General features: G+C 38.9%; 1 protein-coding gene across 3 annotated transcripts in view; it reads left to right on the top strand.

The window, feature by feature from the left end:
* TBCK (TBC1 domain containing kinase) overlaps window positions 1-7,010 on the top strand; it is a 199,202-nt gene extending 192,192 nt beyond the window's left edge. For all 3 annotated transcript variants that reach the window (XM_045799213.2, XM_087866381.1, XM_045799216.2), the window contains one exon: window positions 6,412-7,010. In XM_045799213.2, coding sequence (XP_045655169.1) covers window positions 6,412-6,522 — 111 coding nt within the window. In that variant the 3' untranslated portion in view covers window positions 6,523-7,010. The remainder of the gene's footprint in view (window positions 1-6,411) is intronic.
* The last annotated feature ends 6,085 nt before the right edge of the window (window positions 7,011-13,095 follow it).

The following is a 13,095-nucleotide window of genomic DNA, read 5'->3' as shown; positions in this document are numbered from 1 at the left end:
GTGAAAACCAGTTTTACACCTGACATAGTACTCTTTTTTCAGCATTGAGATATAAGTGATACATAGGAGTTGTATATATTAAAGGTATACAACTTGATGTTTTGATATATGTATGCATTGTGAAATGATCACCACAGTCAAACCAATTAACATGTCATCACCTCACATAGTTACCATTTTCTTTCTTTTTTTCTTAGCAAATTTCCAGCAAACAATACAGTATTATTATACTTATAACTGTAATTACCATGCTGTACATTAGGTCTCCAGGACTTATTCATCTTGCATAACTGAAATTTTGTACCCTTTGACCAACATCTGTCCATCTCCTCTCCCCAACACCTTCACCCCTAGCAACTACCACTCTACTCTCTGCTTCTATGAGTTTGATGATTTTTTATTCCACGTATCAGCAAAACATTGCAGTATTTGTGTTTCTGTGTCTGGTTTACTTCACTTAGCATAATGTCCTCCAGCTTTAGCCATGTTATCCCAAATGGCAGGAGTTCCCTTTTATGGCTTAATAATATTCCAGTGTGTGTGCATGTGTGTGTATCCATTATCCATCAATGGACATAGGTTGTTTCCTTCTCTTGACTACTGTAACTAATTCTGCAATGAATATGGGAGTATAGATACCAAAATCCAGATTTCATTTCCTTTGGATACATACTTAGAAGTGGGATTGCTGGATCGTATGGTAGTTCTATTTTTAATTTTTTAAGGAACCTCTGCACTATTTTCCATAATGACCAAACCAATATATATTCCTACTACAAGTGTACATGGGTTCCCTTAAGTAGTTTATTTAAGAAAGTAAACTTATGTAGTACTCTTAAGAAAATAAACATTAGTTTTAATTATAAAATATCTAAATACAGAAGACCAGCAGAAGACAGAGCACTTATCTCAATTATGGAAGCAACACAACAAGGATCAAAACAAAATGACATTTCAAAATTACACTTGACTATATAATCAGGGGAAAAGATCAGTGGCATATTAGGTAAATCATTCCTACCTTTTCCTAGTACTCCTTGTCATAGCTCTCATGTTTCTAATTGGGATCACTGAGATGACCCCTTCAAATGATTAAGACCTCAAAATTTATTAATTACCTCAGAATTTCTTCTTTTTTTTTAAGATTTTATTTATTTATTTATTTATTTATTTATTTATTTATTTATTTATTTGACAGAAAGAGAGAGGCAGTGAGAGAGGGAACACAAGCAGGGCGAGTGGGAGAGGGAGAAGCAGGCTTCCCGCCAAGCAGGGAGCCCCATGCAGGCTCGATCCCAGAACGCTGGGATCATGACCTAAGCCGAAGGCAGATGCTTAATGCCTGAGCCACCCAGGCGCCCCTACCTCAGAATTTCTTAAATAATCAGGACAAGACAGCACTTGGGTTATTTTTAGCCCAAGGCCACACTGTACTCTAGATGTAGAAATCATCCCATACTCTGTTTCTCATCTTATCTCATCCCACACTTATTGAGTTGTCCAGCCAAACTTAGGTACGTAATTTGCGTGAAGTACCAGTCCAGCCCCAACTGCACAGTGCCAGAATTATTAAATGGACACCATATTTTCAGAATTGCAGGGGTCAAGAGGATACATAGGACTAATACAGCATCAGCCTGACATCCATAAAACCAAGAAAATGAAATTACTACAGCTATTCATTACAGGATAATTTGCAGTTCCCTTATACAGTTCTATGTTCAACCAAAAGTAATAAATCCATATCCCAAATTTAGAAGTATTTGGAGGGAAAGGAATGAACAATTAAATGGAAGAGAGAAAAGGACCTCCGTTTGAACTTCACCAGAGTATTAGTCAGTACATGGCGATTGTCCAGTTCACAAGGCCAAAGTTTCACATCAAGAAACTTAATTGTCCTGCAATGTGCTCCTGTCAGAATCTTCAGAAGCCAAATTTTCTTAGCTGCTTGTGGGTTCTACCCAAATCTGTGACCTAGGACACCCAGTGAGAAACAACCTGATCCTGTTCTCTGCTTCTCTTAAATCTTACCCATACTCAGCCTTAATTTCTTGGCCTTGGTTAAGCTATGCTACCCTGTGGCAGATCAAAATATCCCTTTCCTTCACTCATTCTCCTCCTATAACAGAACTTGACTTCCACTGGACAAACATGCCAGCCTCTTAATCCAAGCTAAGATGAAAGAGAAAACAAAATGGAGTGCCACCCACAAGAGCTTGCCACTTTCAGACAGTGCTATTTTGAGGTGTGTCTACCTAAGCCCTAGAAATGAAAAGCACCACCAGATTCTACTAACCAGAGGAATGACGAAAATGCAAGAGCTTTGCCTTTTCCACATGGGAGTACTTCCCACAAGAAATGCAGCTTCCCCTGCCGTCTCTGAGTCCCAAAATCCTAGACCAGCCAATACCAGATCCCGCCAGCTCTACCTAGGATGTTGACCTATAGATCTCAGCTGGTTGTGCAGTTGGAAGAACCCCATCCTTTCCACATAGGACTTGGTCTCACAAATCCCAACTCTCCCCACAGTGACAGCCTCTTTGGTGCAAAGTGACTTGCTCTCCACACAGGACTTCAAATTGCAGTTTGAGGTCTCAGACAAACCTGACCAGCAAATGAATCCCATTCTCTAGTAAAATTATTCTCAATGCTGGCTATACAACAGAATCACCTACGAGGCTTCAAAACAAACAAATAAAAAACCTGATGTGGGAGCTAGATCCCCCCCAAATTCTACTTATTACTGATCTGGAATGGGTCTGGGTATTGCTGTTGACTACAAGCACCAGATGAGTCTGACATCTCCATAGCCACTGGTCCAATATGACTTCGTGCCACTTCTGCTGAGGATATTGCTCAGTGAGTCTAGGTTCGTGACTTCTGTTTGAAGCCAGGCCTCTCCCAGAGCCGCAGCTGCAGGCTACTCTAGATGCTCAATCACCAAAGTCCAGTATCCTGCATGTTAACACCCTAAAGCTGCCAAAGCTCTGCCAGATGAAGAGTAAAAGATGGATGAAACCCTGAACTCTACCTGCCTGGTTCTCCTCTGTCCCACCACCGGTCTTCTCCATGAGTGATGTGGCTTTTTGCACACAGTGGAAACCACCCATGGACATTCACAACCCTTTCCTTCCTCCCTAACCTGTCAGACTATAGCCACAGAGAATACTATCTGATCCACAATTGTGGCCATCACATCTGGGTTCCCATTCCCCTCAAGCATCAGTGTATGAGGGATGGGGAGAGGGGAATAGCTCCCCTAACCCCAGTTAAATTCAGAGGTACCCTGACCTTCTACTTGTGTAATCTCCCTACCACTTGATGTCATTTGTTACTATCTCCTCCACTGATCTATAAGCACTGCAAAAACTGGGACAATGCCTGGTACTCAGTAGGTGCTCACTAAAATGTTTGATCAATGAAAGAAGGAGGGAAGGAAGGAAGGAAGGAAGGAAGGAAGGAAGGAAGGAAGGAAGGAAGGAAGGAAGGAAGGAAGGAAGAGGAAGCACTGCCATGGTAGGAGTGGAAAAGATGCACTCATGCTTTCACTGTTAGGGCCAGTATTTAACATGGGTAATTGCAGCCACAAGCAGAACAGAACTCACAATCCTAACCTGAAAACTCAACACTGGCGCTTTTTCTTTACTAAAGCACAGCCTTGCTTTTCAAGGCACCGAAACATTTGCCATCTCCTTGTATTCTGCTTCTACTTTTCTTCTTAGACCTCCCACATAGCAACACCCTAATTGTTCCAAAGTGCTCTGTTCTGCCTGCTTTGCCTTTACCATTTCCAGCTCAACAGCTGCCTAGTTGTTAGATCCCTCCTTAAAATAACCATGGGAACTGTTTCTAGCTCCACAGCATAATTTCAGAGAGATTAAGTTAAACGTACAGTAGTAAGTCCTTCCTTACTTTCCAACTTCTACAGTGTTTTGAAAATACTGACTGCTAAGACTGCTTATCCACAAGATTTTTTTCAATAATGGTGTGTTTATCTTAGAGTTCTGGTTTACATGTTAATTGTATTGCTACATGTGGGAGAATTAAACAAAGATGTTTCAGTAATCATATGGTACCGGGGACTGTGCTACTTGCACTTGACTCAAAGCAGATAAATCTAGCATCTCTGCTCTCAAGGACTGAGGTTCAAAGAGAAATAAGCAGGAACAGCATGAAGACCAGCTCACAGTAGCAGTCTAGCTCACTTGACAGCTTTTGAAATACAGATGCACTGTTTTTCTTCAACATTAATTACTATTAAAGATCCTTTCAGGTGACTAAAAGAATATAGGATCTGAAATGTTAATAGCCATTGAATCTATTAAGGCACTGCAGAGAATGATGGAAAAGCTCGGTGGGGTCAGCAGTATTAAGATCCATTTCTGTGAGTAGTTTTGAAGATTGTTAAAGATCCCAGTCCAGCAGTATCTATTCCACCTACTTACTGATACCTTTATCTTGTTGGCTTTAGGTGATATGTTTCAAAATATTGTCCTTGGACTACCTGCTTTAGAATCATCTAGTGGTGTTTGTTTAAAACAACAACCACCACCACAACAAAAACACATTCTTGACCCCCGGATCAGTAAAGCAGAATCCTTGGGGTTGAGGCCTTGAACTAATCCTGACCAAAACATTCGGCTTTTGAACCATCAAGTCGAGACTGCTTGCTTGAGACCTCACTAACTATTAAGCTTCAAATACTCCCACGAGCACTGTCAGCAGGTAGTTGTTTTTCTTGGGGGATCTGAGATCAGGTTATGACAAAGTAATTGAGAAGAACGTGAGGGCACAAGTACCCAAGGAAGAGGAAGAGAGCACCACCAAGGGGGAGGGAATGGAGAAAACCCTTCTTTCCTTCATCCTTTTGCCCCAGGTTATATGTCGTATGTCTTGGTTTAGTTCAGTCCAACAAGCATATGTTGAACCCCTGCCATGTGCCAGGCACTAGGGATAAAAATAAACAGAACAGGCTCACTGTCCTATGGGAGTTTACAGGTTGGTAGAGGAAGCAGGCTCTTAAATGAGCAATTTAAATAAACATGGTAACCAAAAAACACAGATTTGCCCAAGGTATTTTAGGGGCTAAGAAGAGGGGTTTGTAATGGAGACTTAGCTTGTAGAGAAGAAATGGCCTGAGTAGGGAAATAAGTAGAAATTAGGCAGATGTGGGTAGGTGGGGGGCTTTTGAGGAGGAGCTAAAGGGTATCCAGGAGCTGGTAGGAAATGGTGCATGTTCCCAGCAAAGGGCAATCTGCACAATCAAAATGCTCTGAATCCTAAACTCATTTCTATCGGGATTGACAAGCAGTTCAGGACTGCTTTATTATAAGGTCAAAGGAATGGAGAAAGATAACCAATGATCCTGGATAGGTAAACATGGGCCAAGTCAGGAAGATGTATGTATGTGTTGCTAACATTTCAATGTCCTGTTTTGCTAGCCATCTAGAAGACCTCTTAAAGCAGTCCTTCAAATTCATTCCAGGTTTATGGTCTCAAACTGTTCATTGAAGTTGCTCCAGAAACATGTTACAACAAGTTTATGGGACCTTTCTGGGACATTATACTAATAAATGGACAGTAATATCAAAAATTGTTCAATATAGGGTGGCTCAGTCAGTTGGGTGTCTGCTTTTGGCTCAGGTCATAATCCTAGAGTCCCAGGATGGAGCCCACGTCAGGTTCTGTGCTCGGCGGGGAGCCTGCTTCCTCCTCTCCCTCTGCTGCTCCCCCTGCTTGTGCTCTCTCTCTCTGTCAAATAAATAAAATCTTTTTAAAAAAATTGTTCAATATAGATTTGAGAGGGGCGCCTGGGTAGGCTTAGTCATTAAGCGTCTGCCTTCGGTTCAGGGCGTGATCCTGGATCCCTGGGATCGAGCCCTGCATCAGGCTCCTCTGCTGGGAGCCGCTTCTTCCACTCCCACTCCCCTGCTTGTGTTCCCTCTCTCGCTGGCTGTCTCTCCCTCTGTCAAATAAATAAATAAAATCTTTAAAAATATATATATATAGACTTGAGAATGTTTTAACTATCACTGAAGAATACATGAAAAATAGTAATATTAATGACCTCTGGAGAGGGAAACTGAGAAGAGAGGTAGGAATTTACATCTCACTGTATACCTTTTGTACTGTTTGAATATTTACCATGTATATTTATTGCCTATTCCAACAAGTTTAAAAGAGAACTAAAGAGACACATTTATTCCATATCATAAAGAAGCTGTCAACATGTTAAATAGTGATTTAGTTTATACTGAAAACCCAATTAATGATTCATTGATACAACAGTGACAGTAATAGTATTATTAAAGTAGTTTTGTCTTTCACAGCTTGAGAACAAAAATAGGATTGGAGAAATACAGATTTTGTATATCCTCTATAAATTTGGTCTTTTTTCTTTTTTTTTTTCAGTTTGCAGCTCATCTTGTGAAGATGAAATATCCAAGAATCTGCATTCTAGATGGTGGCATTAATAAGATCAAGCCAACAGGCCTCCTCACCGTCCCGTCTCCTCAAATATGAAGAACCAAGACTGACTGTGAAAAGGACAGAGTGATATCAGCCCCAACAGCCCAATTCTTCATAGCCTTGCCACTCTAAGACAGAGCTGGACTTCCAGATTGTTGCATTTCCATAAAGTTTTGTCATAAAACATTTTTTTGATCTCATAGCTCACATGTTCAGCTATCTAGGCAACAAACTTGACTGTACATGACTGTACATGTATTGCTGAAAGAATTTCCTTAACAGTGAAATCCGATCATGTATTTTTACCACAGTGCAACACAAAGCTAGAGGAATTTGGCTGACAAGGCAGATTTAGCATTATCAAGAAATCTCAATTGCACTGAAAAAGCTGTCTCCCTTTGCACTGAACAGACAGTACTAACAAAGGTTTTATTTAGAAACATAGACTGAATGGGGGTTGAAATCATCTTTCCATGATAATGAAAAGTAAAAAGCTATTCACAATATATTCCTTATAAGTAAATGCTATATTTGGCAACTCATTTTTGGCCCAGACAGATCGTGTGTGTGTGTGTGTGTGTGTGTGTGTGTGTGTGTGTGTGTGTGTGTGGTTTGTTTAGGAGAAGAATTTAGCCCACTGAAAAAAGTAATAATAATTTACTTCCAGAAAAATGAAAGTCAGAAACCATTCACATGAGATAGAACATTTATTCAGCTCCTGTGGCAGAGAAATCCAAAATAAGAGTGACAAACAAACTAGAACTGTATTTCTTACATAAAAGTCTGCATAATGAGTCTAGGACTAGTACACTGGTTTCATGATCGTTAAGAACTGAGGTATCTTCACATTGCTTTATCACCCTCCGTACATGGTTCCTATCTCATGGATCAAGATGGCTGCTCAGCTCACACCATCACATATGCTATTTAGAAGGAAGGGATGAAGGAAGAAGGGGAGAATGGGGGGGGAGAAGGAAAGAGATAGGGAGGGAGCAAATAAGAAAGGAGAGAAGGAAGAGAATGTTCTTTCTCTTTTAGGGCACAAACCAGAAGTTGCACATATTACTCCTGCTTATATACCATCGGCCAGAACTTACATGTGGCCACAGCTAGCTCTAAGGAAAACGGGAAATATAATCTTTGGCTGGGAGGTCATTTACCCAGGTAAAACATTTTGTTATTATTTTTTAAAGTTTTAATTATTTTAAAAGTTCATTGAACATTATTATTATTAAAACTTTTATTATTACTGTGTGGGAAGAGAACTCATATTGAAGAATAGCGAGCAGCCTCTGCCGCATTATTCTAAAAATTAAGTACTGTGCTTCATTGACTCTAACACATACCACAGTTTTATGAACCATAAAGAAAGAAAAAATGCAACCAAGTCAACTGGGCATACCGTCAACTAGAAGATGCATTCCATTTCAGAAATATGAAAAAAATGTACACCTTAGAATTATTGAACTATAGTACCTTTCTTGACTATCTTCAATTTTAACTAAACAGTGTTGTTGTTGTTGTTGTTGTTTTTCCTCTTTAACTTATATTCTTCTTCAGTGTTGGGAACTACGTAGATGTAGGACATTTCAATAAGAGCCTCAATTGAACTGTCTGGCTGTGGTTTTATTGTTGCTATTTGTTTTAGTTTTTTTGCATCTACTTTTTTATTGAGATACAGTTTGCATACCATAAAATTCATCCTTTTAAAACGTGCAATTCAGTGGTTTTTAGTATATTCAGAAAATAGTGCAATCATCACTACTGTCTAATTCCAGAACGTTTTTATTCCCCAAAAAAGAAATCCTGTAACTATTAGCAGTTATTCCCCATTAATCCCTCCCAAGGTCTTTGATTTGATTTTTACATATGAAGTGAGATGGGTATCCAACCTCATTCTTGCATGTGGATTTCAAGTTTTCCCAGAGGCTGTGTCATTTTATTTGTTTTGCTTAATTGAATTATATTTAGTCATTCACCAAATATGTTTTAAATACCTATTAGATGCAAGACATTGACATAACTAGTGATTATATCATTCTGTGATACATATTGTATATCTAATATACAAAGAAAATGTGAGAATAATAAGAAAATTTTACCACCGTTTCCCTAATAGTATTTTTGAGGTCATCATCTGCCATGGTAAGAGAAATAATATTAAGTCCTCCTGTCCTTGCCTTCAACCTTTGGTGACTTATCTGACTTCACAGTCCTGACTCGATACTGATGATCACTTGGAAGGAGTGGTTCCGAGTTTTAAGTTTGCCTTACTGAGAAAGCAGAGAAGGATGAGGGGTGGGGATTTGATTTGAATGGCTTGGTAGGAGGGTAAAGGAAAATGAAGACCTGGGTATTGATGAGAGCTGCATGAGAAGATAATAGTAGCCAAGCTCCATCACAATTTTGCATCTGATCTTTCTTGAAACTTGATAGCTTTAGGCTTAGTTTCTTAAATGAGTTTTTTAAACATTCAAATGATGAATATTTAATATTCTCAACAGTAAAATAAGAAACAACATACAATCACTGCCATGTTTACATGCAGGGCACGGTATTCGACGGCAGATTGCTCCAACAAAGCTAACCTCAACAACTATTTGTTTCACTAAACCTACATGACCCATGACTACAGAAGTCCTTGGTAATACATCATTGACTCCTACATTATCACTATCAGCACTGTTTGTTTCTGGCATCAGCAGTCTCTTTCCCTCTACTACCACCACCAGCCCTCAAATTACACACACACACACACACACACACACACACACATAAATCGTTCAGACTTCAGCACCAGTAGCATCTCCAGTCATCTCAGTCATCCCCATGCTGCACTAAAGCCTCAACTACCAAAGCATTCCATTCATACTTCTAATAATAGACTTATTACATCATTTTGCAATTATCTGTTCACATTTGGGCCTATATTAAAATATGAGCTCCTTGAGGTCAAAGACCATAATTTACACTTCTTTTTTTTGTTTGTTTGTTTTTTTGTGTTTTTTTTTGTTTTTTGTTTTTTGTTTTTTAAAGATTTTATTTATTTATTTAACAGAGATAGAGACAGCCAGCGAGAGAGGGAACACAAGCAGGGGGAGTGGGAGAGGAAGAAGCAGGCTCATAGCAGAGGAGCCTGATGTGGGGCTTGATCCCATAACGCCGGGATCACACCCTGAGCCGAAGGCAGCCGCTTAACCGCTGTGCCACCCAGGCGCCCCCATAATTTACACTTCTTTTTGTATTCAACAACCCACTACCGGAGATGCTGTTAAGTGTAAAATTGTATCGGATCTCTTACTTAGGGATTTTAGAATCCATATGGATAGAAAAAATAATAATTTTTTTCAAATGCCAACTTATCTGGTACCTGGTGATATAAAAATAAATTGAAATTTGAATTCACTGAGTGAAGAAAAAAATCTCTAATGTTCTACCCAGCTCTAAAATTCTATAAGTCGGAACAAGTAACTTCCAACAACAGAGTAAACTAAGCTAGTTGCATTCCTTTGCAAAGAATAAAAATGCTAAATTAAAAAAGAATATTAAATACATCTTAATACTTAACCAAGTTTGAAAGAAATAAACAAATTCCTTGATGTCAGATCTGAAGAGGAACTGAAACACTTTCAGGCCCATGGGATATCAAATACCAGCATAGGCCCTGGGAACTGTGGTTTTAACATGCACATAGGGTTAAAAGACACAGCCTCGGCCCTTCTGATAGGGGATTTGTATCGACTACTTTACACAGTGACAGTCTCAAAGAACTCTTTGCTCCACGAAATGACTAGAACTAACCCCACCAAAATAAAGGAAGTTGTAGGAGAGTTGTCCTGGTATTCCGAGTGAAGAAAGACAAATCTGTTGTAGACACATGGAGGTGTTCAATGGAAAGGCTGTGGTAAGTCCCCAAATTAGAACAGGTTTTAAGGCATGTGTTCATCCAACTATTTAAAAATGAGAACAATAAATTAAATCAAAATTTTGGAAAGGATAGATGGTGCCAGATCTTTCGATTCCTCCTCCAAATAATTCCATAAAAATACAGTGGACCCTTGAGCAGCACAGGGGTTAGAGCCACCAACCCTACACAGTCAAAAATCCATTTACAACTGTGACTGCCTACCGTTGACCATAAGCCTTACCAATAACAGTCAAGTAACACGTATTTTGTAAATTATATGTATTAAATTCTGTATTCTTACAATAGAGTAAGCTAGAGAAAAAAAAAAACGTTAAGGAAATCATAAGGAAGAGAAAATACATTTGTAGTACTGTACTGTATTGGAAAAAAAACACATGTCAGTGGACTTGCACAGTTCAAACTTGTGTTGTTCAAGGGTCAGTTGTACTTCTTTATAGATTAATATCAAAAGTGTGGTACAGCCTCTCTAAAAGATCTTATGCAATAGTTTCATCTGGTAACACCCACTCTCAAGAGACTTGAGTGCTGTAGAGTCGGTGGACGTTGTACGTTCAGAGTCACAGACCGTCCCCTGATGGGTACACGCGATGGCTCCACATATACCTCCTATTAACCAAATAATTCATTTCCCTCGGTAAACATTCATGAAGCCAAAGAGTAGAAACAAAACAAGAATATGTATGATAGATTTTTGTTTGGGTGTTCAATCTCAAAACCAAATACCCTTCACAACTACCACCTTATTTTATGTGGAAAAATAGCAGAGAAGTGTTACAAACCTTTGGTGTCTGACACTAGTATTTGCTCACACACAAACTTCAGGTTTTGGAAACCAGTTTTATCTTATTTAATGTTAGAAATAGTACACATTATAAATAAGCCATTTTAAAAGTTAGCCATATTTTTTAAGTTGCATGTATTTATATCTTTTCTGAGTAATTTTCTTGTTAATGTCTTATGATAGATGTTTGTCACATGAAGACTAAACTTGGGTCTCAGCACATTCAGTACCCTTTAGATAGACTGTGATATTTGTAGCTCCTACCGTGACTTCCAGGCCTCATGTCTCCTTGGGTCGACATTCCTCACTACTTTTTTCTCCTCCCTTCGGAGGACACGTTTTTAGTATGCATTCTCTGCAGCACTGCCATAATACTGTTCTGTTCTAATGCTCCGTGTGACCAGTAAACAGTGCGTGGATGCCAAGGCACCGTATTGCCAACATTCCTGGATAGTATAGATTAATCCTCTGGGGGTGGAGGTTAAAACACTGTCCTGTCTTGGCTTAAGACTAATCTTAGAGCTATAACAAATGCATTTAAAGCATTAGATCAGATTCTAAATATTGCATCCTGCCACTCTAAAAGATAAAATATTACTACTATCTTTATATAGAAATGTGACTTTTTAAAAAACAGTACATGACCTACCGTTCTTTTGAAAAACTGCAATAGTGTGATCACCATGTAAAGCATTAAAACCTGACAATCCATGCATTAACTTCAGGAATTTAGTCTCGTTTCCCATTCTTATTACTTTTTTCTCAACTATATTAGCATACTTTTCAGTCCTTTAAGGTAGAATAACTTATTATTTTAAGGCATATAGTGTGCTGGAACTGGCTCCTAGTGGCTTGGGACACTGAATGTACTCATTTCTTCCCAACTCTGTGTTCAATGATCTCACAGTGGTAGCTTAAAGTTGGTCACAGCAGGAGTATTTACACCATAGAAGTGGCAAACGTCACAAATCACACCTTTCCTTTTATTCTTTTTTTTTTAAGCCAGTTAGTTATATTTACCAGCAAACCATAGATTTTAACCATCCTATGGTCATTATGTTGTCTGTAGATTACAAATCGTGCAGGTAAAAGGAATTTTAAAGATCATCCAACCCAAGCATCATTGTTTCAAACAATAAGAACAGTGAAATGATTTTGTAAAAATCACATAGCCAGTAAAAGACAGATCTGAAATTATAATTCTGCTTTCCTGATTGATTCCTAACCCAGATTGATTTCTCTGTCCATCACATAGAGAAGGTAGAAGGACACCAGTTCAACCCATTACACACTCATTACAGATCAACTTTAGGTCAGGCTCTGTTAGACGATGCATGGGATACAAAAATGAAAAACTGAAAGTGTTGACTAAGCTCACTGTCGACTATATGACAGAGAAATGCCACTTAACTTCAGCTCCTAGCAGATGCCATTCCGCTGCCCCATCATATTCACCATTCAAAAGGAAAGACTCCTCCAGCACAAAAAAATGTAGTTAAGTATTGGAGCTAAGGGTAGAACCACTGTGAGGAACTCTTGCTACATACACTGTTACCTTTTCACCTCCAAGACAACATTACCCAGAAAACATCCCTGGTGGAGAACCACATCATCTCCGTCTACAGTCAAATCCTTGATATGCAGGGTCAGAATTAGCCTTCAGTCATTGTCTTCTATACCTTAGCTAGGGACTAGGCTCAAAGGATTGGAAAAGTCCTTGTATCAGCCTCCAAGTCTTGTGTGGAAAGCTGAGGAGGGGGACTTTTAGGGGAGAGAGAGGGGTAACTAGCTTCTAGGTCTATTAATCATAAAACAGAAGAAACAGAGGTCATTTAGGTCATTTGCTAACTTAAAAAAATTATTTTTATTCACTGAGATAAACTATCCTGATAATTTATTACTTATCAGATAACATATC

The sequence above is a fragment of the Ursus americanus genome, chromosome 13 (genome assembly GCF_024610735.1).
Source record: "Ursus americanus isolate L20-20 chromosome 13, mUrsAme1.1.p, whole genome shotgun sequence".
NCBI classification, from domain to species: Eukaryota; Metazoa; Chordata; class Mammalia; order Carnivora; family Ursidae; genus Ursus; species Ursus americanus.
The sequence above is the reverse complement of the archived record's forward strand: the minus strand, read 5'-3'. Positions and strand labels throughout refer to the sequence as shown.